Source organism: Cervus canadensis, chromosome 3, assembly GCF_019320065.1.
Source record: "Cervus canadensis isolate Bull #8, Minnesota chromosome 3, ASM1932006v1, whole genome shotgun sequence".
Lineage (NCBI taxonomy): Eukaryota > Metazoa > Chordata > Mammalia > Artiodactyla > Cervidae > Cervus > Cervus canadensis.
The window spans coordinates 77,732,010-77,757,398 of NC_057388.1; the positions used below are offsets into that span (position 1 = coordinate 77,732,010).

The window sequence follows — 25,389 nt, forward strand, 5'->3', positions numbered from 1 at the left end:
CGTAAAACCCTGTAAGCCTGAATTTGATTGGGAAGTGTCAGTATAAATTCATGATACTGTTTCCTTCATACATACAAACAGAAAAGCATATATCCAAATGAGCTCTGTCTACCTAAAAGGTGCATAAAGCTAGAAACAATGATCACTCTTGGGACAATGTGCATCTTTAATATTATAGTCCTAAAATAAAATACCATTTACTCTAAAAGGAACCAGAGCTTTTTGGACAAATAGCTGACTCCTGGCTTGGAACAGAAAATGTACAAGATGAGCCTGGAACATCTGTCTTCCAGCAGGGAAGCTATATGAGACCATTAGGCTCATGAAATAGATCTCAAGGGCTAACTTAAATAAGCCCCTGTTGGTCAAAGATGGGGCAATTTGAACATCAGTAAGAATAATAACTGCAATAGAGTAAAATATATCAAGTTTAAATCCATGTGCTTGTGGATTTAAAAACTAAAAAAACACAAACCTTATTTGGTCACCTGTGGAGCCTGTTATGGGACAAACCCATTATTCCAAAAACTGAAGTATCAAGTACATTTTCTACTTTTCTGTAAATACTCTACTTCAGAGTAATCAACTAGTTGATGAAGAAAAGTCATTACTTAGAAGAATTCTAGTTTATAAATGTAGAACGAATGACAAACTTGGAATACTACCACTTCACATCACAGTTCTTAAAAAAAAAAAAAAAAGAAGACAAAAGATATCAGAAGAATCCTCCTGCCTCACAACTAAGACCGCAAGTATGGAATAACAAAAGACACTGGGCATCTTTCGCATGTTAGCAATGGAACACAGGGATTCCAGAGACAGGAAACGGTGAGCCCTATGATTATCCCAGGTTACACACCAGCTTGAAATAGCTTCCAGTCTGCAACACAGGGCGGCGGAGCCCGGGAGGAGGCTACTGCACTCTTAAGTTGTCAGCAGAGCTGACAGTCCAGGGAGAACAAGGTGGCAGGAGCTTGCAGGACAGAATACATACAGGATGGAATAGCAACACGGGGAGAACTCTGGAGACTTGCAAAAGACCCCCCTCCAGCATTTATCTGGATACCAGTCCATGCAGATGACAACTACCCAGGGTCACCAAAGAATCACCAGGAAGGCTGAGAGCTATTCATTCTGAGCCAGAGACAATATCCATGCCCACAGGCAGAACAGAAAACCTCATGAGGCACAGGTCATCTGAGAGAGCACTCAAGTGGGTTTTGCCTCAGCACTCAAGAGTAATTGCCCCTAGAATGGGAACGGCTCTGGTTTTAAAGCAAGACCTGAAACGAACAAACAATTTCCAAATAGCTGCATTTCCCAGGACAAAACTCACAATATCGGGTATCCAATAAATTACCAAGACAGCAAAGCAAAGGTGCAAGAAAATAAGACTCACAATGAGGAGCAAGGTCATTAAATAATCCAGAACTGATGCAAATGCTAGAATTTGAAGACATGAAAACATTATAACTATATTTCAGATATTCATAAAGCTTATTAGAGACATGGAGCAACCTGGAAAAGAACAAAGAAAACTACAACTACCTGATTTCAAGGCTAATCAGCTAAATTGTGGAAGAGGTAGAAGCAGGAGGGAGGGACTGTGGAGGGGCACAAGGAAACTTATGGAGGTGAGGGACATGCCTGCTTCTTGACTGTGATGGCCTCACAGGTGCATACAGAAGCCCAAACTTATCAAGGTGTATACTTTCAACATGTATAGTTTATTGTATATCAATTATACCTCAATTACACTGGGGTGGGGGGGAAATGATTTAGAAGACATTAGGTAAATGCAATGCGTTAATCTCGTTTGGATCCTGATTTGAACAAACTAACTAAAAAAAATTATAAATACTGAGGAAATTCAAATAAAGACTATATATTGATGATATTAGGAAGCTGCTCTTCCTAATGTTTACGTGTTAATGGTTTCATGGTTACATCCAAAACGTCTATCTTTAGAGATAAATACTAAAGTATTTATGGTTGATATGATATCAAAGATGTGCTCCAAAATAATTCAAGGTAAGGGAGGAAGTGAAGAGAGGTCTATTTGTAACAAAAATGGCCATGTGTTATTGAAGCTAAGTGGTGGGCACATGGGAGTTCATTTCTTCCCTCTTTTCTACATATTTAAAATTTTTCACAACACGAGAAAAAGAGAGGGAGAAGTGAAAACCTGTAACAATTAAAAGTCAGTACATCTAACTCTACCCATAGTAAACCTTATGAACATGCTTGTTAATGGCCCTGTTTCCACATTAGTAAAAAGAGGGAATTAGATTAATACGTACATTTTAACACTGTTCCATTTCCTTTTCACACAGAGTAAACTTCTGTTTTAAAATGGAGCGGATGATGATTTTTAAGTAAAAGCAATACTGTTCTGAATCCTAACTACATCCAGGGAACATATTTTTATTCTCTTATACCTTATGTAATGTGTTTATTTCATAAATATGAATAGATAGAATTAAACATGCCCAAAAGAAAAAGGAAAAACTTTAGGAGGAAAATAATACTGCTAGCCTGAAAAAAACTGCTCACCGTCAAAAGTTTGGTAGTGATACCAGCATCCACTACAGCCTTGTGCATGGCACGTAGGGTATCTAGCTCCGGAGCAGCAATAAACACAACATAGGGCATGAACTCGGACGTCCTCAGCACTTTTAGGGCCTGTGTAGAAGAACAGTTGCAAACCAATTTATACAGGATTAGAATTTGAATTATGTTACCCTTTAGTTTATACCAAATAATCAAAGTCCACCAACCCTCTTCCTAAAGATAAAGGACACCTGCTCCCCATCCCCCCACCTCCCTTCTATCCTTCTGATTCCATATAGTGCTTTCCTAAAATAGTGATCCATTAATTTTGTTCTGATTTCAGTCTCACTACTCTTTGGTACCCCTGAACAAAAAGAAAAGTATTAAACTTAATGATCCCAAATCATTAAGAATGATATAAATGCTTTCTATGTTAATTGTAGAATTCTGTTAATATTGAAAAAGCAGAAATAATTTCAGTGTCCATTAACTGCACAGTGGTTATATAAACATATATCGGTACTATGAAATATCATGCAGCAATTACAAAAGAAAAAAAAACAAAAAAAGTACCTAATATGAAAAGATCTTCAAGAAATACTGCTTAGTGAAAAAAGGCTAAAGAATCTACATAGAATTTTTCCATTTATGTATATAAGAAACAACAACAAAAGTAGAAAACCCATTACATTTTCTATATATATATATTTTTTTTTTTTTAATTTAAAGCATACTTAAAATGACAAAATGATATGCACAAAACTATTAATAATATAAATCTCTGAGCAGGGAAGGGAAATTGGGTTGAGTGTAGAGTGGTGGGGAGGGGTCAGTAGGGAGACACAGAATGAGAATGAAATGAATGGGATATGTGTGTGAATGTGTGGGTGTGTGTGTGTGCTGGGTGGGAAGGGGTGTGACTTCAGCATCTACTGCCATCCAAGTCTCTGTTGGCTAATGGATTAGAGATTTAATAAACTAGCTGTAGATGCATAATAAGGTTCTCTATTGCCACAGGTAATAGAGGAAAAGAGACATCCTCATAATCTGAAGACAAAAACGCCATAGGAACTAACACTTAAAAAACAGCTTTGGAATTCATGCAGCTTACTTGTGGGTTGACATCCAAAATGCAAGTTCTTCCAGTTTGGACAACTTCAAGAATAGAGTCGATCTTGGTTCCGTAGAGATTTCCTTCATATTCCCCATGTTCCAAATACTTTCCAGCTTTAATATCAGCTTCCATCTCAGATCGTGACACAAATTTATATGCTTGGCCATCTTTTTCATCTTCTCTTGGTTTCCGTGAAGTAACTAAATAACACAGCATTGAGAATTTGTACAGAGACAATGCAATGTATTAAAATATAAACCAAAATGCACAGGGTAGCTTAAGACTTTTACATTCAGTGCAGGGGTTGACAAACCATGGCCTATGACCAACTCATTTTTGTAAATAAAGTTTATTTACAAAACCCGCTTGCTTCTTATTGTAAATAATAAAACTTTTGTAAATAAAGTTTTAGTGGCACACAGCTTTGCTCATTCATTTTATCACTTATGTTTTTATTCATTTTACAAAGGCAGAATAGCTGCAGTACAGACTAAATGGACTACAAAACCTAAAATATTTACTATATGATCCTTGAATAAAAAAGTATGTTGACCCTGATCCACAGAAATGTTTTAAGAGGTAGTCTCCAATATACAATTTACATCCGAAAAATATGCTTTATAAAGTCAGTTTGAAACTCAAAATATATTTACCTAGAAGCAGAGCCCTAACTTGAAATTCTTAACTAAGGTAAGAGCTAATAAGTGTGAAGTATATTGCAAGTGAGTATCTTTTCCATCTGACCAATACTCCCTTTCTCTTAAGGAACATTAATTTCTTTACACTTTGCAAGTCCAACAAGTGAGTAAAATTCTATTCTTAGTTGGTATTATCAATTTTCTGAAGTGTAGTTTTACCCACAAGTTGTCTATCCTTTATCTCACCCTAGTACCACACCTTTCTTCTAGCTTCCTTCTATTGACATTTCCAAATGTTAATTGTTTTGTTTTGCACCTCAGTGGTAGATCTAGCCACCTGGATGTTACTATATTCTACTTTCTCTGACCTGAAATATTCTTTCTGAGAGAATGACAGAGAGGAGATCAAGTCAAAGATCCTTTTATCTGATATTTGAGAAACATGCAACTCCTTTGCAACCTGGTTGTGCTAGGAATGGATAATTATCACCTTTCAAATTGTTGCAAAGATGCAGTTAGGTACTTTCTGCCAACTTGCTGGAACTCCCTAGGAAGAAAGGTAACTTGTGTATGTGTGTGTGTGTATTCAAGTTTAACCTTAATCTGAGTTTGGCTACATCAGATATAAAAAAAAAAAAATCTACTTCTATTAGTCAAGTACTTACATAAGCAGAATATCTGAGGAAATCATTAACCATATGCAATTAAAAAGTTAGAAAGTAAACAGATGAAAAAGTGACAGTCAGTATTTGGACTATTTGTAACAACACACCAAGAAAACTTTTATAAGAACAAAACTTTAAGTTCAAGCTCAGTAACAAGGGTCTAATTGATAAATGAGATCATTATGTACAAGATGATTCCCTTTTCCCCCTGCTGTTTTCTGGCTCATCCCAGATTACTGTAGAGAGATTTATGAAGTCACTTAAAGAGCTTCAAAATGCTATAATGACTTCTCATATTCAAAAATGTATACTCTCTAATGTTTCTGGAATTCTTTACCAAAAGTGGTATGATAAAATTGCTAAGGCAATTTTAATTTCCCCAAATACATACATGCTAGGACTTGGCTTAGTATCTGTGAAGATAATTTTAGAAGAGTATGACTTTTGGTGATGCACTACAGTGAAACCACATATGGGAATGTGCTGCTTGAAATAAAATGTACAGACACACACACTGCCTCTACCACTACTTCCATCAGATGGAGAGAATCTCACATTACTGGTGATATGTTTTTGGTTTACAAGTGAATTTTAATGACAATATCATTCTCTAGTGGACACACACACACAATCTAAATTGCCACATAATTAAGTCTTTTTCCATTTTAAGAACAGAGAAATTAGACCAGGGTGACTTGACTACAGCTGATTCCTTAGACTTTTATGATAAGTAACTAATGGATTGTTTAGTAAAATTCTAATCTTTAGCAGCTCTTCATATGGTGAGGAAATAAGCAACAAAGTAACATTTGTTAACTATCCCAAGATATAGTAAAGAGAAAACATAATTAATAAGGTAGTTTAGCCACCTAGATTAATAATTTTTAATATTTTATTTCAGGATCATATAATATATAAAGAAAATTAAATCAACTTAATCTAACAGCAGTATTTACCTCCTTCCCTATGATCCAGACCACCAGACAATGTGTAGCACAAGACTATGTATCAAAAGTTAAGCAAACTTGTCACACTTCATCAATATTTGTGTGTGTTAATTCTGAAGCTTAATAAAAACTAGATGTTATATAAATGTGAATGATTTAAAGAAAAGTAAGACACACCAACATCATGTAACAAAGTGAGAGTTGATGTATGGATATACATACATCGTTCTATATAAAAATTCAGATATGAATATTTACATTTACTAAAAATAAATCTGTTGAAAGGTAAAATAGTATATTTTTCTGTAAATTAATTTGGCATGAAGAAAGCAAGATGAAATAAATATATGTGTACTTCTCTATGTATAAATCTCTCTCTATATATATCCTTTGGTCTACTAATTTTATGTCTGAGATTTACATATACACATTTTAGTTACTTGTAACAAAAATGCCACCCAAACCATGTAAATGGATGATAACAGAGAGGGTTAAATCAAGCATGGTATACTTATATACTAGAATATTTAGAAGCTAATATGATTAATTTTTAGGGTTTTTTAATCATAATAAAATATACATAACATAAAATTTATCATTTTAACCATTATTAAGTGCACAGTTCAGTGGCATTAAGTACATTAACACTGTTGTGCAACTATTACCATTATTCATCTCCAGAATATTTTAATCATCCTATACAACAGAAACATAAAAAAGAATTACACTCACTATTTAATATTCTTAGAGATACAGCAGAGATAGTTCCCAGAAACAGATAGTGCTATGGGAAAAAAAAAATCAAACAGGAAACAGAAAATAATCCTAAAATGAAAATTATGACTAGTTGTAATAAACATTGATGAGACAGAAGATAAAGAATTCAAGGTAATCTTTTAAAGAGTAGAATAAAAAGATAAAAGGCTGGACAATATGAAAAGTAAGAGACTAAAGAGATAAATTCAGGATATTCAACATCTAACTAATAGAAATTCTAGAAAAAGTCAAAACAGAAAACAGAAATCATCCAAGAAACATAATTCCCTAGAATAGAAGAACATGAATTTCTAGTCTGAAGAACCACAATCAGCAGCACAATGAATAAAAATAGATGTACACAAAGGCACATCATTATAAGAAGATAATGAAAACCAACAAAATAGAAAGACTCTGAGGGAGAAATCAGGTCATTCATGAAAGAACAAAAATTAGAATGACGTCCTAGACTTCTTAAAAGACCCTGATGCTGGGAAAGAATGAAAGCAGAAGGAGAAGGGGGCAATGGAGGATGAGATGATTAGATGGCATCACTCATTCAATGGACATGAACTTGGGCAAATTCTGGGAGATGGTGAGGGGCAGGGAAGCCTGGTGTGCTGCAGTGCATGGGGTCACGAAGAGTCGAACACGACCTGGTGACTGAACAACAGACTTCTTAACCAAATTGAATTCAAGACTAACATCTCTTCAGTATTACAATTTAGACTTTATATTCTCAGTCAGTCAAATACAGGGCAAAAAAACATACAACTTTAAACACAAAGATCCAAAATTTACATCCATAAAACATTTCTTGTCAAGTTGCAAGTTGTGTGCTGTAGCAAAACAATGCAATAAACCAAGAAAGAAAAAGAACGGGACCCAGGAACCATAGCTTCAACTCAGGACAACAATAAAGGGAAACATCCCTATGCTAACGTGGGATAGCCAGAGAGGATTGTGTGTAGTCCTCACTGAAGCAGGAAGATTGAGGGTTGTGAGACCGAGGTCTCCAAGAAAAATGCATGACTTAACTGAATAAGCCAGTCTTTGTTTTAAAACAAAACTATATGCATGAATACAGAAGGCAAGGTAAAATGAGGGGAAGAAAAAAAAGAACTCTAGAAATTGCTGGGTTGGGGAAGAGCACAAGGCTGTTCAAGAAAGTGAAACTGAACAACAAAAAAAGTGAAACTGAATTAACTGAAACTAGAGCTATATTTACATTGGGAGGACACTCAGGAAGAGAGTAGATAAGGCCTACACTAGATAGAGCAAGAAACAGCAGAATGAAGATATTATTAAAACATATGGAGGACTAACAGAAGAAATACCAGAAAGATTGAAAAGTGTTTCTGGTAAGTAGGTAGAAGAAGATTGGGTTATTTTTCATTGTATATTTTTAAGAACTACTTAATTAAAATATGCTACATGCATTAATTTGATAAAAATAGAAAACAAAATACTTTAAAATACTCTGGTCACAGTGAGATTTTTATTTTGTAAACTATTTAACTAGGATTGGTCTGATTTACTGATTTACAGTGCACACAATGCAACTCAAACCCTAAAGGAATTACAAACAACACACAGGGACAGTGAGAGGGTTATTCCCTCAATACACCCCTAAGAATGTTAGCAACAGGATTACTCACTGAGAACTGAATGTCTAAGCATACTAGATGAAGGGAGAGACACCCCAAAACTCATCCGAAAGAGATGGAGTGATGTCAGGCTAAAACCTGACTTGTAAAGCTTAAAGGAATTAAAATATCTACAGAAATCCCGTGTGAATCAAAAGGGGGCTTGTCAGCAATGGAAGCACAGGAAGGGGAGTTACAAAGGCAAAAATGGCTTATATTCAGGGAAGAGGTAAGTTCCCATAAGTAAAGGCTCATATATCTCCAAAATGAAGACATGAAGACACGTGTATGGTGGTCCTTACAACAAGGCAGATATATCATTTAACTCCTTGCTCTAACTCCATTCTCATCAAGCATGCTTCTGACACTATTTAACTTTCCTTGTAAATGTATGAATGGAGAAAGAATGCAAAGATCATAAAATGAGTGTTTGGTTCACTTAATGCTTGTACTTCCCATCATGCATTTTATACATAAATAAATATGTGACCTTAATTAATCTTGCATGCTCTGGAAGAAGACTCTCTTTTAATGTGCTATCAAAAAGCAGGCTTATGACCTTGCAGGAATGAGACCTACAAGCCAGACCACACAAATTTACAAAGGGACTGCGACACGGGGAATGTCAGAGGATCCAGCATCTTTCCCCCTTTCCTTTACAATAAAATAAGTGAAAAACACAACTTTTTAGATATATGTCATTCTTACAAGAAAATACAAAGCTAATGCTAATTTTGCCACAACTCTTAACACCCGCATTTAGTGAACATTACCGGACTGAGGAGTCTGGAGAAGTGACTGCCACCAGGCAGCAAGCTGACAGAGGCTACAGCGCTATTTCAAGACAGCTGTAGACTTGTCGAGATTTTCAGTATCATTTGCGCATTCATTTCCATTGGCATAATCAGAAATTCCTTGGGAATAAAATAATAATAATCCCCACCCCCCACCGACACACACATATCCTTTCCTTCCAAATCAAATAGCAAAGGAAATGCAGAAGACTTACATGGCACTGTGGTTCCAAATCTAGTGGGATTTAACACTATGAACCTGTTTTTCAAGCTTCTCCGTCCTACACCTTGAGCTCCTATCAATACTAACGTCTTTCTCTGGAAGGGAGGCATTTTGGCTACCTCCTCATATATCTGGATTTCATGACGATCGAATTCTAAATGTAAGGAAATAGGAAAACATCATATTCAGTTCTGTTCAGTGATGTTTTAGCTGTCTTGATAATGAAGTATCACTTGAACTGTACTGACTTAGCATAGATTTTTAAAAATAAATTTGGTAAAGTACAATTATTTTGTATTCTGATTTAAACATCTGCTTCCATCCTTTTGCCTTAAAAATCTAACAAAGCCAAAAAAGTGTCCTTGCTTTATACTTATAAGACAGTCTATCCATTAAAACTTGTTTCTTTGCAATTTATCCGTAGAAATAATTAGTTAATATAATCAAATTGCAAATTAGTTTATGTAATCTATTCCACTAAAAAGTGCATATCAAATAAGGATAGCCGTATACCTAGAGTAGCTGCTTAACTAAGTTTCATAGAATGAGTACCCCTTCCAATGATATAAATGAGTAAATAGTGTGTGGCAAACTCTGCAAATATCAGTTTGATTAATAAAATGCATACAGGCAACTTAATAACATTTAAATGTTAAGATTCTAAATTTATGTATAAAATAAAACATTGATCCTAATTATTTTCAGTAGAAACACATTCCAAAATTACAATCAATGGGAAAATGAAAAATTTTCCATTTTGCAAGGAAGCTTTAAGTATATGTTTTTAATGAATAATAAAGCCAAAGAGAATTTGAAATATTATATTACCTATTATTATGGCTATGACTCTAAATCTACAGTAATAACACTTCTTCCTTAGTTATTATCTTAATAGCAACACTTTTTTTGCACAATTTCTCCACAGTAGGTTAAGGGAGAGTCTATTTTCCCTTATTATATTATTATTATTATTGCAATATGTCATTATTTTCTTTATAGTGTGCTGTTTAGTTTATTACCAGCATAGAGGAAGCTCTAAAGTCCAGAAAGCCCTTTATAATGATCAGTTGTTTTGAGTCTTTGAGTCAGAGTCTTCAGAGCCTTCTGATTCAAAGAGCTGCATGTCACTCTTAGCAGCCTCTACAACTGAAAAGAGTAACTGGTAGGTGTCATATTTATCTGTCTTTAAATCTAAAAAATTTAAGAAAGAATCCTATTAGATCAGGCTAAGATTTGTTTGGTCCAGTACTGTTTCTCTAAAAGTATCATGGATAATGTTATGGTGGAATACATCTGCCATTAATCATAACACTTTTACATAGTCATAAAAAGGGATTTTGTTCTGTAGAAATAACACATAAGTTCCTGTCGAAGTTCTTAAAAAAATAATTTCAACTGTCACATTGTTCCTTCATTAATACAAGCATAAATCTTAAGCAATTCATTTTATTGTAAATTATGCTCATAAAATAAAGCACACTGGTCATAGTACAAGCATGTATATCAGGATTTAAATAATGCCTACATGTTACTGCACTGAGTGTTCGCATCGCAGTTCCTTGCAATCGGGTACTAATATGAATTAATTCATTTAAAATTATACATTTAGAACGTATGCCACATTGACTAATGATAAAGCTATTTCATAGTTCACTTGGACTTCTCAAAAAAGTAAACATACCTGCATTTCTGGTTGTGAGATACATCATCTTTTTCTTTTTTTTGCTACTTATGGTTCCACAAAAAGGTCCTGAAGGATGACAAGGCAAATATAACTTAAATGGTATGTCAGAATATATACATTGCCCTGCAGTATTCTATAGGGCTGGGAGAATTATCTTCCCAGAGCTGCATCCTACAGAGCAGAAATGGGCAGGGGTGAGCTGAGCCACTGAATTCTGATATAATACCAGCAGGTGGCAGAAAGGGATCAAAAAGTTTACTTCTGAGAGCGATACAATGAAGCATATATTGATTCTAGGTATATTTTAAATAAATTCATCTGCTAATTCAGATGAAAGGGCAAGAAAAACCGAGGCCACAAATGGCTACTTGTTACTTATTGTCGAGTTCATCACCTGAATTGTCCCAGTCTCTTCTAACAAAGGCCTTTCTCTTCTCTTCCAGGAACTGGCTTGGAATGAGACCAGCACTTCCTCCCTCTTTTACATGGCTAGCCTAGAATCAAATTAATGAAGTGTATGTATCAGTGACTAAAATTTGAGACCACATTCTAATAAGCAGGACAAGCAGTAGTCAGTTAAAAAAAATTTGCTCTTAAGAAACGGACCTTGATATTTAAGTCCATGGTACTGTCAGGATACTGAAAGACCTTAGTACTGAGGAATCAATGGGCTCCTAACAAGAGTGCCAGCTGGTAGTGAAATTTTGAGACCAAAATACAAAAGCATACAAGACCTTTAAATTACTAATAGCTTTTTATTTATAATGGTAAACTAGTGGGAATGGAAAGGAATAAATACTGTTCTCTGTGTTAGCACTTGTTAGTTAGGTGTTTACTATCATATTAATCCTACTACAATGGTATTTCCTGAGGCCAAATCAAAGTGGGGGGGGGGCGGGAAGACAGCACTGGGACAGAGTGGAACAGAGTGGAGGGTTTAATTCATGCTGCCAGGAATCTGAATATCCTGAGAGGGAGAGTAAGTTTAAAATGGGTAAAAGGTCACCTACTTCGCTCATTATTAGAGAAATGCAAATCAAAACTACAATGAGATATCACCTCACACTGGTCAGAATGGCCCTCATCAAAAAAGTCTACAAACAATAAATGCGGGAGAGGATGTGGAGAAAAGGGAATACTCTTGCACTGTTGGTAGGAATGTAAATTGATACAGCCACTATAGAAGATGGTATGGAGATTCCTTAAAAAACTAGGAATAAAACCACCATATGACACAGCAATCCCACTCCTAGGCATATACCCTGAGGAAACCAAAACTGAAAAAGACTCATGTATCCCACTGGTCATTGTAGCACTATTTACAATAGCTAGTACATGGAAGCAACCTAGATGTCCATTGACAGATGAATGGATAAAGAAGTTGTGGTACATATACACAATGGAATATCACTCAGCTATAAAAAGGAACACATTTGACTCAGTTCTAATGAGGTGGATGAACCTGGGACCTGCTCTACAGAGTGAAGTCAGTCAGAAAGAGAAAGATAAACACCATATTCTAACACACATATATGGAATCCAGAAAAATGGTACTGAAGAATTTATTTACAGGGCAACAGTGAAGAAACAGACATAGAGAATAGACTTATGGACATGGGGAGAGGGGAGGAGAGGGTGAGATGTATGGAAAGAGTAACAAGAGAACTTACACTACCACATGCAAAATAGATAGCCAGTGGGAATTTGCTGTATGCCTCAGGAAAATGAAACAGGGGCTCTGTGTCGGGTTGGATAGGTGGGGCAGGGAGGCAGTTGGGAGGGAGGTTCAAAAGGGAGGGGATATATGTATACTTATGGCTGATTCATGTTGAGGTTTGACAGAAAACAGCAAAATTCTGTAAAGCAATTATTCTTCAATAAAAAATAAATTAATTTAAAAAAACCCTAACTTTTAAACTGAAACCCAAAGTATTTCAAAACTGGCTGGAGAACTGGCTACTAGAGATACTGGCTTATCGCACATTGTTAGTGACTTTATCCTTACAACTAGAACAGAAAAATCCAGTATTATTTTTAGCAATTAAAATCTTGAAAAATACATTTTGAGTAACAGATGACAAAAATGCAGGAAGAGACAGATAGATACTGCTGACAGGGTTAGAAGAAAACTAAGAGATGGCATTCAGAGAGAAGGGGGGAAAAAAAAACTTGGTAAAGTTCAACAAAGGAAACTGCCCATAGAAAGCAGATATTTTTAGATGAGAGTTCTAAGAAATTCAGTTGAAACCTCTTGAACTCATGGATTCTGTTTACTCATTTCTTAGTTCTCTCACCACATAGTACACTTATACATTATAATGTCTTAACTTGAAGGACATATTAGTAAGATTGTTCTTATTGTTATAATTCATCCCCCCTCAGAAGTCAATATAACTTATTAGAGTTAATTTGAGCAGGTCAGGAAGCAAGAGTTAGAACTGGACATGGAACAACAGACTGGTTCCAAATAGGAAAAGGAGTACGTCAAGGCTGTATATTGTCACCCTGCTTATTTAACTTATATGCAGAGTACATCTAAGAAACGCTGGGCTGGAGGAAGCACAAGCTGGAATCAAGACTGCCAGGAGAAATATCAATAACCTCAGATATGCAGAGGACACCACCCTTATGGCAGAAAGTGAAGAAGAACTAAAGAGCCTCTTGATGAAAGTGAAAGAGGAGAGTGAAAAAGTTGGCTTAAAGCTCAACATTCAGAAAAATAAGATCATGGCATCCAGTCTCATCACTTCATGGCAGGTAGATGGGGAAACAGTGGAAATGGTGGCTGACTTTATTTTTTGGGGCTCCAAAATCACTGCAGATGGTGATTGCAGTCATGAAATTAAAAGACACTTATTTCTTGGAAGGAAAGTTAAGACCAACCTAGACAGCATATTAGAAAGCAGAGACATCACTTTGCCAACAAACGTCCGTCTAGTCAAGGCTATGGTTTTTCCAGTGGTCATGTATGGATGTGAGAGTTGGACTATAAAGAAAGCTGAGTGCCGAAGAATTGATGCTTTTGAACTGTGGTGTTGGAGAAGACTCTTGAGAGTCCCTTGGACTGCAAGGAGATCCAACCAGTCCATCCTAAAGGAGATCAATCCTGGGTGTTCATTGGAAGGACTGATGTTGAAGCTGCAACTCCAATACTTTGGCCACCTGATGCAAAGAGCTGACTCATTGGAAAAGACCCTGATGCTGGGAGGGATTGGGGGCAGGAGGAGAAGGGGACGACAGAGGATGAGATGGTTGGATGGCATCACCGACTCGATGGACGTGGGTTTGGGTGGACTCTGGGAGTTGGTGATGGATAGAGAGGCCTGGCGTGCTGCGGTTCATGGGGTCGCAGAGTCAGACATGACTGAGCGACTGAACTGATTGAACTGAATGACTGTTTAGTTGCTCAGTGGTATCTGACTCTTTGTGACCCCCTAGACTGTAGCCTGCTAGGCTCCTCTGGCCATGGAATTCTCCAGGCAAGAATAGTGGAGTGGGCTGCCATTCCCTTCTTCAGGAGACTTTCCCGACCCAGGAATTGAACCTGGGTCTCCTGCATTGCAGTCAGATTCTTTATGGTCTGAGCAACCAGGGAAGCTCTGAGTTACTAATATCTAGGTTTAAGTCAGAGTTCAGTGTGGATCCCAGGTCCTTCCCTCTCACATCTTGCTCCTTAATGAGACTCTCTTTTACTTTGACAGTTTAAGGAATTTTAGACTTTGTTTCTCCAGTTCTGGTTGTTAGTCTATGTAAACAATTACAAAAACAGACTTATTACGGCTGCTAGAGACTTCTGAAAACTGTATTAGTGGAAAGGAAAAACAAGAAGACTATCACACTCATCTTCTGAAAAATGGAAGGGGAAAAGACAGTGGTAACACACATCCCTTTCTATACACACAGATTTTAATCCAAAACCAAACAAAACAGATGATAAAGCAAACCTTTAACTCTCAGTAACTGAGGTGGGCAAATAGATTCAAGAATTAGAGAAATTAAATTATATTTGTCATGAACATAAATATAGTGAGAGGAGACAAGAGGAACACTACTCTACCCACAGTAAAGACTCCTAGTTAAAACAAACACTGAAAAGGATGACCTCAGGTGAGCTGTTCCTGCTGAGTACTATATTTTACTGTAATCTTATGTGGAAGAACCGACTGGTCTAGTCTCTAAACCACAGGCTAGTTAATACTGACTTCATTAACAGCTACTCACAAAGTCCCTCTCAATTTGGTCTTCTGTCCACAAAATTAATAGCCACGAAGCGGGAGCTGTTCATGCAGGGGGAAAAAAAAAATCACTGGAACAAATAATAATACTTTCCTCCTGAATATTCAGAAATTGGTCAGATCTAAGATTGAAAATAAGAAAGCAGGTGAAGAAATTTTGAGAAGCGTACTAACCTGCCACCAGTTTGGGTCTTCTCTGTTTACAATCTGAAGAATTTCTCCTTTTGAAAACTTCAATCCTGCTTCTTTGCAGGGTATCAGGTTATCATTGTATGGATTATAATCAAAATGACATTTCACAAATACCTAAAACACAGCATAATTAAAAATACTAGAAATGCACCATTTGTCACTGGATTTTGGAAGTCTTTTTCAAAGCACTGTGATTTAATTGATAATATAAATGATAATGTATTTAGTACTTCAACTAAGGAACTTGTTTTTCTTAAATATAAAGTTATTAGCACATCAATACTTTGGCATCAGAAAACAAAACAGGAAATAAACATTAGTACTACATTAGATTTTTGTTTCTATCTTTAACTTCTAATCTTAACAGTTTTAACAACTGCTTTCCTCCACCTTTCTTGCTTTCTCACTTTCTCCCAATCTTTTCACAAGATTGTCCAACCAACAGTGCATAATTTTTATGCAAGTAAATGCCACTTTCTAATTAACATCCTGAACTAATATATGCAGTTAGGTCGTAAGTTTCAGATATAGTAGTAATGACTTTTTGAAAGGTTCCTAAAGCCAAAATTAAACAATAAAGGTTCATGTTGAAATCAGACCTGAAATATAGTCAGTAATCTTTTTTTAAAAAAGACAAACTTCCATTCATGGTAAAAACATATATTTTTAGTCACATAGATTCACATTGGCCAAAAGTTGTGAGGAAAATACTTTTCTGGAATTATCTTGCTTTGATGTAAGTAATCAGCATCAAATTAATAGGAAGACAAATACTAAAAAAGCCCTGAAGCTATTTTCCAATTTAAATTCATGTTAACTATGCAAATTTCTTTTAAATCTGTTTTATTAATAAAACTGTGTCAGTTACCATGGTTATGATTTCCAATATCCAAAATATTTAGTTTATTTAATTTTGAATTCTAGTTAAGCATTTTCAGTATTCGATGGCAAGTTCAGACTAATTACTTTCTTACTACAGACCTTTTCCAGGCATACTTATGGAAATTTAAATTTTGTCTTCTAGAGAACTAAGCATTAGCCAGCAGGTAAACTAACGAGCAGGAAAGCACATAGTCAGAATAATAATGTTACTTTCCTATGTTTATCATACTTCTATAAATATAACCAAACAGCATTTTCAAATAGCACAAGTAGATCCATTACATTATTAGTGTAGTAAAATGTAACGTGATGGATGCATATTAAAATAATTTAAAAATAATTAAATTTGGAAACAAAATTTTAGTTATTTACAATTAGATGATTTTGATAGAAAGCATTCAGAATATTTTCAGTAACTTTTGAAAGGCTAAATATTAATGCTTAAAAAAAATCAGCAAGCCAGTAATTTTTTCCATGATACGCAATTTTAGAAATACCTACAAAGCAAGCATACAAACAGTATTATGATTGCTAAAATGTGACAATTGGCTAACTTGACAATGGCATGCAGCTCAGTGGTTTGGCAATGGAAAAAAATCCAGAATGATTAAGTGTAATTAGGTAAATTTAGTTGGCTAAAAAGACAGAAACAAGGAGTACCACAAAATGTCCTGGAATGACACCATACCTGACGGACGTGTGCTGGATGCCTCTCCATATTGATGCAACTCTAAAAATATATTTTTCATTGCATAAATAAAGCCAGACTTTAAACTGATAATAAATTAACAAAATATAAACAAACTACTGGCCCATTTTCATTTCATTCACTTGGTAAAGCAACTACTTCCCTAATTAAATGTCCAAAAGATATAATACCTGAAAATTATAAATGATAAAAGCAAAAGTTAGTGGAGATGAGGTAGAAATGAAGGAGGGATATGTAAAAGATGTAAAAAAAAAATACTTGGATACTCCTTATTTCTCATAAAAGCTGTACTGGATGAATAGTAAGAGGATCCTATCATCTAACCATGAATGTGTCTATTTGTCTTATCTGTGGGTCAGAATATACTTTGTAACAAAAGGCTTAGACATTCTCAGTTAGTCCAATTCAAATATTCATTTCTCTACTCCCATCAAATGGTGCTGGAAATGTCATCATTTGCAAAACAAACCACATCTCTCAAATGTAAATGATTTCTAGAAGAAACAATTCTTATTTTTTTCATTAACCAAATTAGTTTTGGGACATTACTCTCATGCTCCAAACACTCAGATTATATTAGTTTTACTCTGACCTTTGAAAATTTGTCTGAAAAATCAATTAACCCCAACCTTTGATCGAAACATTTTGCAATGGCCTTTAAATCATAGAGATTTGACTAGATTTTGTACAATTATATTTCATAAGCACATTTTAAAATGTTTCACTAATAAGCTATGGATGTTAACTGTTTATTGGTTAAGAAGTGACTAAATACAACCTGCTAATATATTTCAATCTCATATTCTAATCACTAACAGAACTAAACGATCAACAATCTAAAGGAGATGGAATAGAAAAAAGAAAGTGGCTTTTAAAGCAGGAAGCAATGTTAACCTCACTCAGAGTAGAAATACAAATTAAAGCTATATTACAGTAACATTTTCCTCCCATCACATTAGCAGGAATCCAAATATCTGACAACATGCTGTAGATAGGAAAATGCCAGTTGGCCCACAGTCCTAACAGGTTGGTGGAAGAATTGATTTAATCCCTTGAGAGGCCAATTTAGCAACCAACAGCTATCAAAATTATAAAAACCCTCTGACCTAGTAATCCATCTCTGGGGATGTACTCAATAGCAGTGTTACTCAGATATATGCAAAATGACTTACATAGGAGATTATTAACTATTATTTCTTAATCACAAGAGATTGGGAGCAATCTAATTGTTTAACAATAGGAAGTGAGGACTAGACTGGTAGTGGATTAGGAGAGAGATTTCAACTGACTACATATTCCTACTTCTTGACTTTTAGAACCTTCTAAATGAAAACTAAATTCTTATGGTAATGAAAGTAAAGATAAAATGACTCCCCCTTCTGTCTACAATGAAGTAACAAGTACCCATTCTCTAACCTGAGACAACTAAAATATTGGACAAAATATATGAAATGTTTGTCAAGACATCAGACTACAAAGACAGTGATTCTTAAAAAATAGAAACAAACAAGATGAACTTTACCTCTGCCCCAACTAACTGCAGAGAAAGTTCCCAGGTGCAGTGCAAGAAGGGGGACTCTAGGTAGAAGACTGATGGTCTCCAACTTGAGGAGATGAGCTGAGTGACCAGGGCTATCAAAGTGGCCCCAGTGCACAGAAAAGAGCAACAGGAAGCAAAGTCTGCACAGAGAAAGAACTTGAGAACTGCAGAGGACTCCCTCCAGGTTCAGCTGAATACTAATCAGGTAAAGAGCAGCATTAATGGGCAAAGATATCAGAAGATCATGTAACGTCAAACAGTTTCTATCACCATTGTGAGTGAAAAAACTTCACAATTCATGAAGAATTCAGTATTCAAAAGAGTTTTGCCCTAGACTTAGTCTTACTCCGGTTTCACCTAACAAAGCTTATAAAACAAAATCTGAAAGGGTCTGACTGCTCCCTTTTAACTATTCTAGAACAAAGCTTGAGAATATTTCTAAGAATAACAAAATATCCAGTACTCAACAAGATAAAATTCAGTTCTGGCAGCCAATCAAAAATAACCAGGCATGCAAATAAGCAGGAAAATACAATCTAAAATATGGAGAAAAGAAAAATAAACCAGTGAAGGGTGACACAGAAATGACAAATAGGACTGAATTAGAAGGCAAGGACATTAAAATAGTTATTTTTAACTTTACATATTGTAGCATATGTTCAAGAAGCTATAGGAAGGATTCAACATGTTAGGTAGAAACATGGCAGATATAAAGAAAAAAAGATTCAGTTCAAATTTCTAGAGATGAAAACAAAAATACCTAAGATTAAAAGTATACCACATATGATTAACAGCAGATTAGACATCTTAGGGGAAAAAAAGAAGAAAAAAAAAATGAAGACATTGCAACAGAAACTGTCCAACATGAAAAAGTGGGAGAGAGCAAGGCTGAATAAATGAAGAGTATCAGTGAGCTATGGGACAACTTCAAGGAGCCCAACATGAATAACTCATATATCACCAAAGGGGAGGAGAAAGTGAGGAACAGAAAAAATATTCAAAGTAGAAACAATCAAAAAAATTTCCAAATCTAATGAAAGAAACAGTCTTTTCAACAAACAGAGCTGGAAAAACTGGATACCCAGATGCTAAAACAGAAACAGAAAATCCAAACGAATTCTTTGATCCATATCTTATACCCTATACAAAAATTCAGAGAAAATGGATCATAGAACAAGATGCAGAGTATACAACTAAAAGTGAAAATCTTTATAACCTTGTGTTGTACATTTTTTTTTACACAGAGAAAAAGCATGATTTGTTAAGAAAAAAAGGACAAATTAGACTTCATCAAAATTAAGTACATCTGCCTTCATATTATACCGCTAAGAGAATGAAGACAAGCCTTCTCACTAGGAAAAAAATTTTTGTAAATTATAATTCCGATAAAGTACTTGTATCAAAACATAAAGAACTCTCAAAACTAAACAAATGGAAAAAAACCAACTCAATAAAAAAATGGGTGAAAGATTTGAAGACATTAAAATTGTCATAACCATGGCAAATAAGCACATGAAAAGATGCTCAATATTAGCAATCATTAGGAAAATGCCAATTAAAATCACCATATGACACCATGCCACCCTTATGAGAATGGCTAAAATTATAAAGACTGACTATACCAAATGCTGGTGAAGATGTGCAGTAATTGCAACTTTCATGTAATGTTGGTGGAAATGTAAACTGGTACAACCACTTTTGAAAATAGTTCGGTCATTTCTTTAAAAGTTCATCATACAACTATCAAATGACCCAATACTTCAAGTCTTAGGTATTTACTCAAGGGACTTACATGTAAATGTTTAGCATCTTTATTTATAATAGCCCCAAACTAGAAACAACAGAAATGTTCACTAGCCAGTTAGTGGATAAATCCAACTGTGGAACAGCCATGTTGTAATGGAATACTGCTTGTCAATGAGAAGGAATCAACTACTAACACACATGGAAACATGGTTAAATCCCTCAAATAATTATGCTGAATGAAAGAAGTCATATTTTTTTTAAAAAGCAAAATCAAAGGATTCATGTTGTATGAACTCATTTATATAAAAATGCAGAAAACATAAACTAATTTATAGTGATAGAAGAGCAGTACTTGCCTGGCATGAAGGTTGGGATGAGGAGTAGGCAGGCAGGATTACAGTGAACCCAGGAAAACCTCTAGGAGTGACAGAGATGTTCACTCTCTCGATTGTATTGAGGGTTTCATAGGTACATAATAGATATGTCCACATTCATTAATTACATACTTTAAGTGTGTGCTATTTCTATGAACTTTACCTCAAAGATATTTTTAAAATGTAAAAATAAAAAGTCAAAGTACTGACAAAATAAAAGACTACAGGAATATGCTGTGCCTGTGCAAATGGTAACAATTAGCAGAAGAGAAATCAAATGTGAAAGGCTGGAGAAACATCTCCACCATGACCTTTGTCATAAATCAGAAGGAGGCTGGTAATTCATTTGGGAATGTGTTGGCTGGAACACGGTACAAGTACTGCATACACACTCTTGGCCTCAAACCACAGTTTCAGGTCCACCTGAGCCTGTGTATTAGAGTAAGTGACAGGGTAGTGAACGCAATGATCGGAGTTGCTAAGAAGTTCTCTAAGATAATAACAGATATGCTATTTTTCCAAAGATTTTCAAAGTGCATGAATTCCACATACTCAAATGCACACATACAAATAACATATTTTGAGATCAGCAAGGAAACTATATATTTGGTTTAAAAAGCTCTGAGGGGCAATTCATACTCCTATATGGTAAATAACCATACGTGGGCCACATTCTGTTAGTATAACCTACGCTGCTCTGAATCATACTAATAATTCTTAATTTACACTACACTTGAGTCATTGGTCCATGCAAGGTCTGCTTTTGTTTTTTAATCTTGTTAGTTTTAATAATGTAATAAATAGTCATGAGCTTACCACATAAAACAGAAGCTAGAAACCTACACGGTCCTCCTGCCCATATTCCATTCCCTCGCACTGCCCTGGCTTCCCCAAAAGCAAAGGTAACCCTTATCCTGAATCCTGTGTTCATAAATTCTTTGCTTTTCTTTTTGTAAGTTTTATTAGACCTATATGTAATCTGCAAAAATATACAGCTATTTAAAACTTCAAAAAGATAGTATTATGCCCTATGCATGTGCTCTTTTGGGGAACTGACATGCTTATCAACATGTTGCCAGCTACACACGTATTGCTCTAAAAAATTATGTGTCTTAGTATGTGGAAACTTTCAACCTTGATAATGCTAAACCTTTTGCCCCCCAAAGTGGTTACACCAATTTACACTGCCACCAGCAATGTAGAAGAGAGAGTCTAGCTTCACATCTACATTTTTTTGCAACTGAATGGTATAAAATGGTATCTCACATTATGATTTTAAATATCTCTTCGCGTGTTTACTGACCATTAGTGTACGGAGAGTAAAATAGGAACACATTTTCACGTATTATCCCTATGAATTAACACTTTCACTGAATAGTCTTTCTCACTGAAAGACATCAGCTCTGTGAGATATCAAAGTAACATATATGTGTAGATCTCTTTCTGAACTCTTCCACTGCTCATTCTGTCTAATCCTATGCCAATACCACATATCTTAATTCCTACACATTAATAATAAGCCCCTATTTCTGCTTTTCTGCCTCAAGTGTCTTAGCTATGCATCTTACCAAATACCATGAAAAAATCTTACAGAAATTTTCATTGGAATTTAACTGAATCTACAAGTCAATTTAAGGAAAATTGATATCTTCATAATACTGTTTTCCTGTCCATAAACATGATATATCTATTTAGATCTTAATTTTTTTGCACATGGAGGTGAATATTTTTATTAGGTTATTTATAGACATAAATGTGACATTCTCTATTATAAATGATGTCTTAGTTACATTTATAGATGTCTGCTGATGGCATATAGAAATGAAACTGACTTTTGTATATTAATCTTATTTTAAAGCATTCTGCTAAATTATTTCTAGTAATTTACAGTTCAGGGAGGCTTTCAGTTAAAAAAATATTATCTGAAAATAACGTTTTATGTTCTTCTTTCCAAATCTTCTGCTTTCATAATTATTTCTGTCTTCTTGTGCTTATGGAATTTTCCATAAAATATTGAACATAAATGGTACTAATGAACATCCTTCTGTAGTTTTAATTTTTTTAACTAGGCAATGACATTATTAACCCTTGTTTTAAACTTTAAGTTCTGGCTTCTTTGGCTTATAACTGCAAACAAATAGTTGTGTACAAACAAAAATTTAAAAAGCAGCAGTGTCCAAGAACCTCAGAACTTAAACTACTACAGGTTTCTATATTTAACTACATCCTAAACAAAATTTTTTAGAAGTCAACATTCTTGAAGTTTCTTTTCTTTCTTTTTTTAAAGAAGTTCTGTTTGCCTCACTGTTGGAAGCCTCATCAAAATTCTGAACAAGATCACTCTCCTTCCCAATAGCAAGTGGGGCTTCCACCCAGCTTCTGCCAGGATCCTGAAAGCTTGTTGACACCAAGCTGGTCTAAGATTCGGGTGGCCTTTCTGTCAGGAGCTTTGTCTCAGCACAGCTGGTAATGGACTGCTGCCAGAAATGTCTGAGCATCAGGATTGTTAAAATGAATCATCACTTACTGCTTTGCAAATATACTTACCTCTTTAAAATCAGAGATAATGTTTATTCTGAGTTTTTTAAAAGAGAACTGAAGATTTTTTTTATCATCTGTTATAACAGATATTTGATATATCATCTGAGGGTGGTTCCTTTTTACCAATGCACAAGTATGCCTGAAGTTTGGCAAGTTTCTCTTTATGGTGGGTTTTTTCCATCTTGGAGTGGAAGTGGGACTTCACAGGGGCCCTAGGCTTGGCACTCAAGTAATCTCAGGAAGACCAGCTTAAAATTCTGTTCCTGATTTTTAAAGAGAAATGCTTCTAACAGTCAACTATTGAGAATAATGTTTGTTTTAGTTTTTTTAAAAAATAAGATTAAGGAGGTTCTTTCCTGTTCCCAATTTACTAATCTTATTTAAAAAATCATGAATAGGTACTGAATTTTATCAAATTCTCTACTTACATTTTTCTTCTTTAATCTGTTAATTTGTTTGGTTACATATATGAACTTTCTAATATGAAACCATCCTAGCTTGGATACATTATCTTTTTTATATATCATTAAACTTCATTTGCTAATACATTGTTGAGAATTCTAACATACATCCTTGAATGAAATAAAACAAACTTCTCATAATATTTTTGTTATGTGGGTCATAATGGCCTTAAAGACAGAATTCCCATTAATTTGGCCTTAAATAAAGAAATGGAGTTTTAAACAGTCTTTGGAAACCTACATACATGTAAGCTAGAGAACTTCAGAATTAGCTGCAATTTCTAACCCCTCCTGGTCTTCAAATTTAAAAATATAGATTTTTTGGTCTCATGAAAAATTTTGGATTTTTAATAAGCACCTCAAATGATATTGATAAAGATGATCTACTGACCATGCTTTGAAAAACACAACCCTGGTATGAAGACCTCCTGGTTTCCACCTGCTCTCACAGCAGTTAAGAGATAGAGCTGGTGGAGCTTCCAGTTAGTCAAAGAGCGGAAGAACTGGAGAAGCTAAAAGCCCTTGCTTTCCATTAGTGTCTCTCATAAGAGGAACACAGTGTGCCCAGGACAGTCCTATTCCAGTATAATTAGTAATTATTCCCCCTTTCACTTTAAAAACGTCCCACTTTGGGTGTGTTTTATCTCTTCTGTTGGAAGTCTTCATGTTAGTCCCTTCTTTTTTTATGGTAAGACAGGTCTGAGATCGGCTCAGGCTTGTATGGAAGGTTAGACCGTCCCTATTTCAATGCCTTCTCTCAGTTCTGAACGCTAAATAAAAAGCAGATTTTGAGAAGGCACAAGATGGAGAAAAATATATGTCTAAGACAGGGCTAAATATCCTTGCATTTCACATCATTCAGACCATTCACCAGATGCAGATTCTACAAAGGGATTTGAACCAAAGCCCTCACTATTGATATTAGAAAAAATTTTCCATAAAATAGTCATTATAAAATAAAATAGTCCATTATAGTCATGGTGAGCTGGTAGGAATCCTGAAGTTTGAACTACAGTGGGTTAAAAAGAAAAGTCTAACTATCACAAATAATGTATAATTTTTAAAAAATAAATAAATCTTAAGTTCTACTTTTCCAATCTACTTAGGTGCCAACTGAGGAATAAAGATAGTCTGAGGGACATTAGCTATTTAAAATGTCTAATTTCTAATGCCATTTCTCTTATGAGTCTTTTCCTTGAAAAGACAAGGTCTCTATCCTTCATTTAAATGAAAGTTCACTACAAGCCTGTGTATTTTCAGAAATCCAATTTACATGCTAAAATTCATGACTGACTATTCTTACTCCCCCAAAGAACAATATAAAGCAGGTATTCAACACAGGTTATTTCAAAGACTTTTATAGAAATAGACATACTAGTCTTTTAAATGATCATATTAACAATATTAAAATAAGTATAGTGGCAGCATCTTACGTAAAAGACCTGCAGTTTTACTCATACTTGGAACAAACTTCTGGAAAACCTAAATAATTAAATGCATCTAAAACACTGATGAATATTTCCTATATCTACATTATCTGGATTTGAAAACCCTCTCAAGTTTCAACATGCTTATCATAGGTGTCAATTGTTCCTTTGCAATTATCTCATCACTTTTTCCTTCTTTACCATTTCTTTGGAATCACACCACCACCTAATTACCATCATCACAATAGCAGCAGCTATGGGCTGG

The 25,389-nt window shown here is 35.0% G+C and overlaps 2 protein-coding genes across 3 annotated transcripts in view; one reads left to right on the forward strand and one right to left on the reverse strand.

The window, feature by feature from the left end:
* Nucleotides 1–25,389, forward strand: part of VPS41 (VPS41 subunit of HOPS complex) — a 409,984-nt gene that overhangs the window by 238,140 nt on the left and 146,455 nt on the right. The window lies entirely within an intron of this gene.
* The window catches only part of PALS2 (protein associated with LIN7 2, MAGUK family member), a 53,068-nt gene that overhangs the window by 10,324 nt on the left and 17,355 nt on the right, over nt 1–25,389 (reverse strand). The window contains exons 5-10 of the mRNA XM_043464230.1: nt 15,427–15,558; nt 11,412–11,511; nt 11,015–11,083; nt 9,326–9,487; nt 3,662–3,864; nt 2,554–2,682 (exon numbers count right to left, since the gene is read on the reverse strand). Of these exons, the coding sequence (XP_043320165.1) occupies nt 2,554–2,682; nt 3,662–3,864; nt 9,326–9,487; nt 11,015–11,083; nt 11,412–11,511; nt 15,427–15,558 (795 nt within the window). The remainder of the gene's footprint in view (nt 1–2,553; nt 2,683–3,661; nt 3,865–9,325; nt 9,488–11,014; nt 11,084–11,411; nt 11,512–15,426; nt 15,559–25,389) is intronic.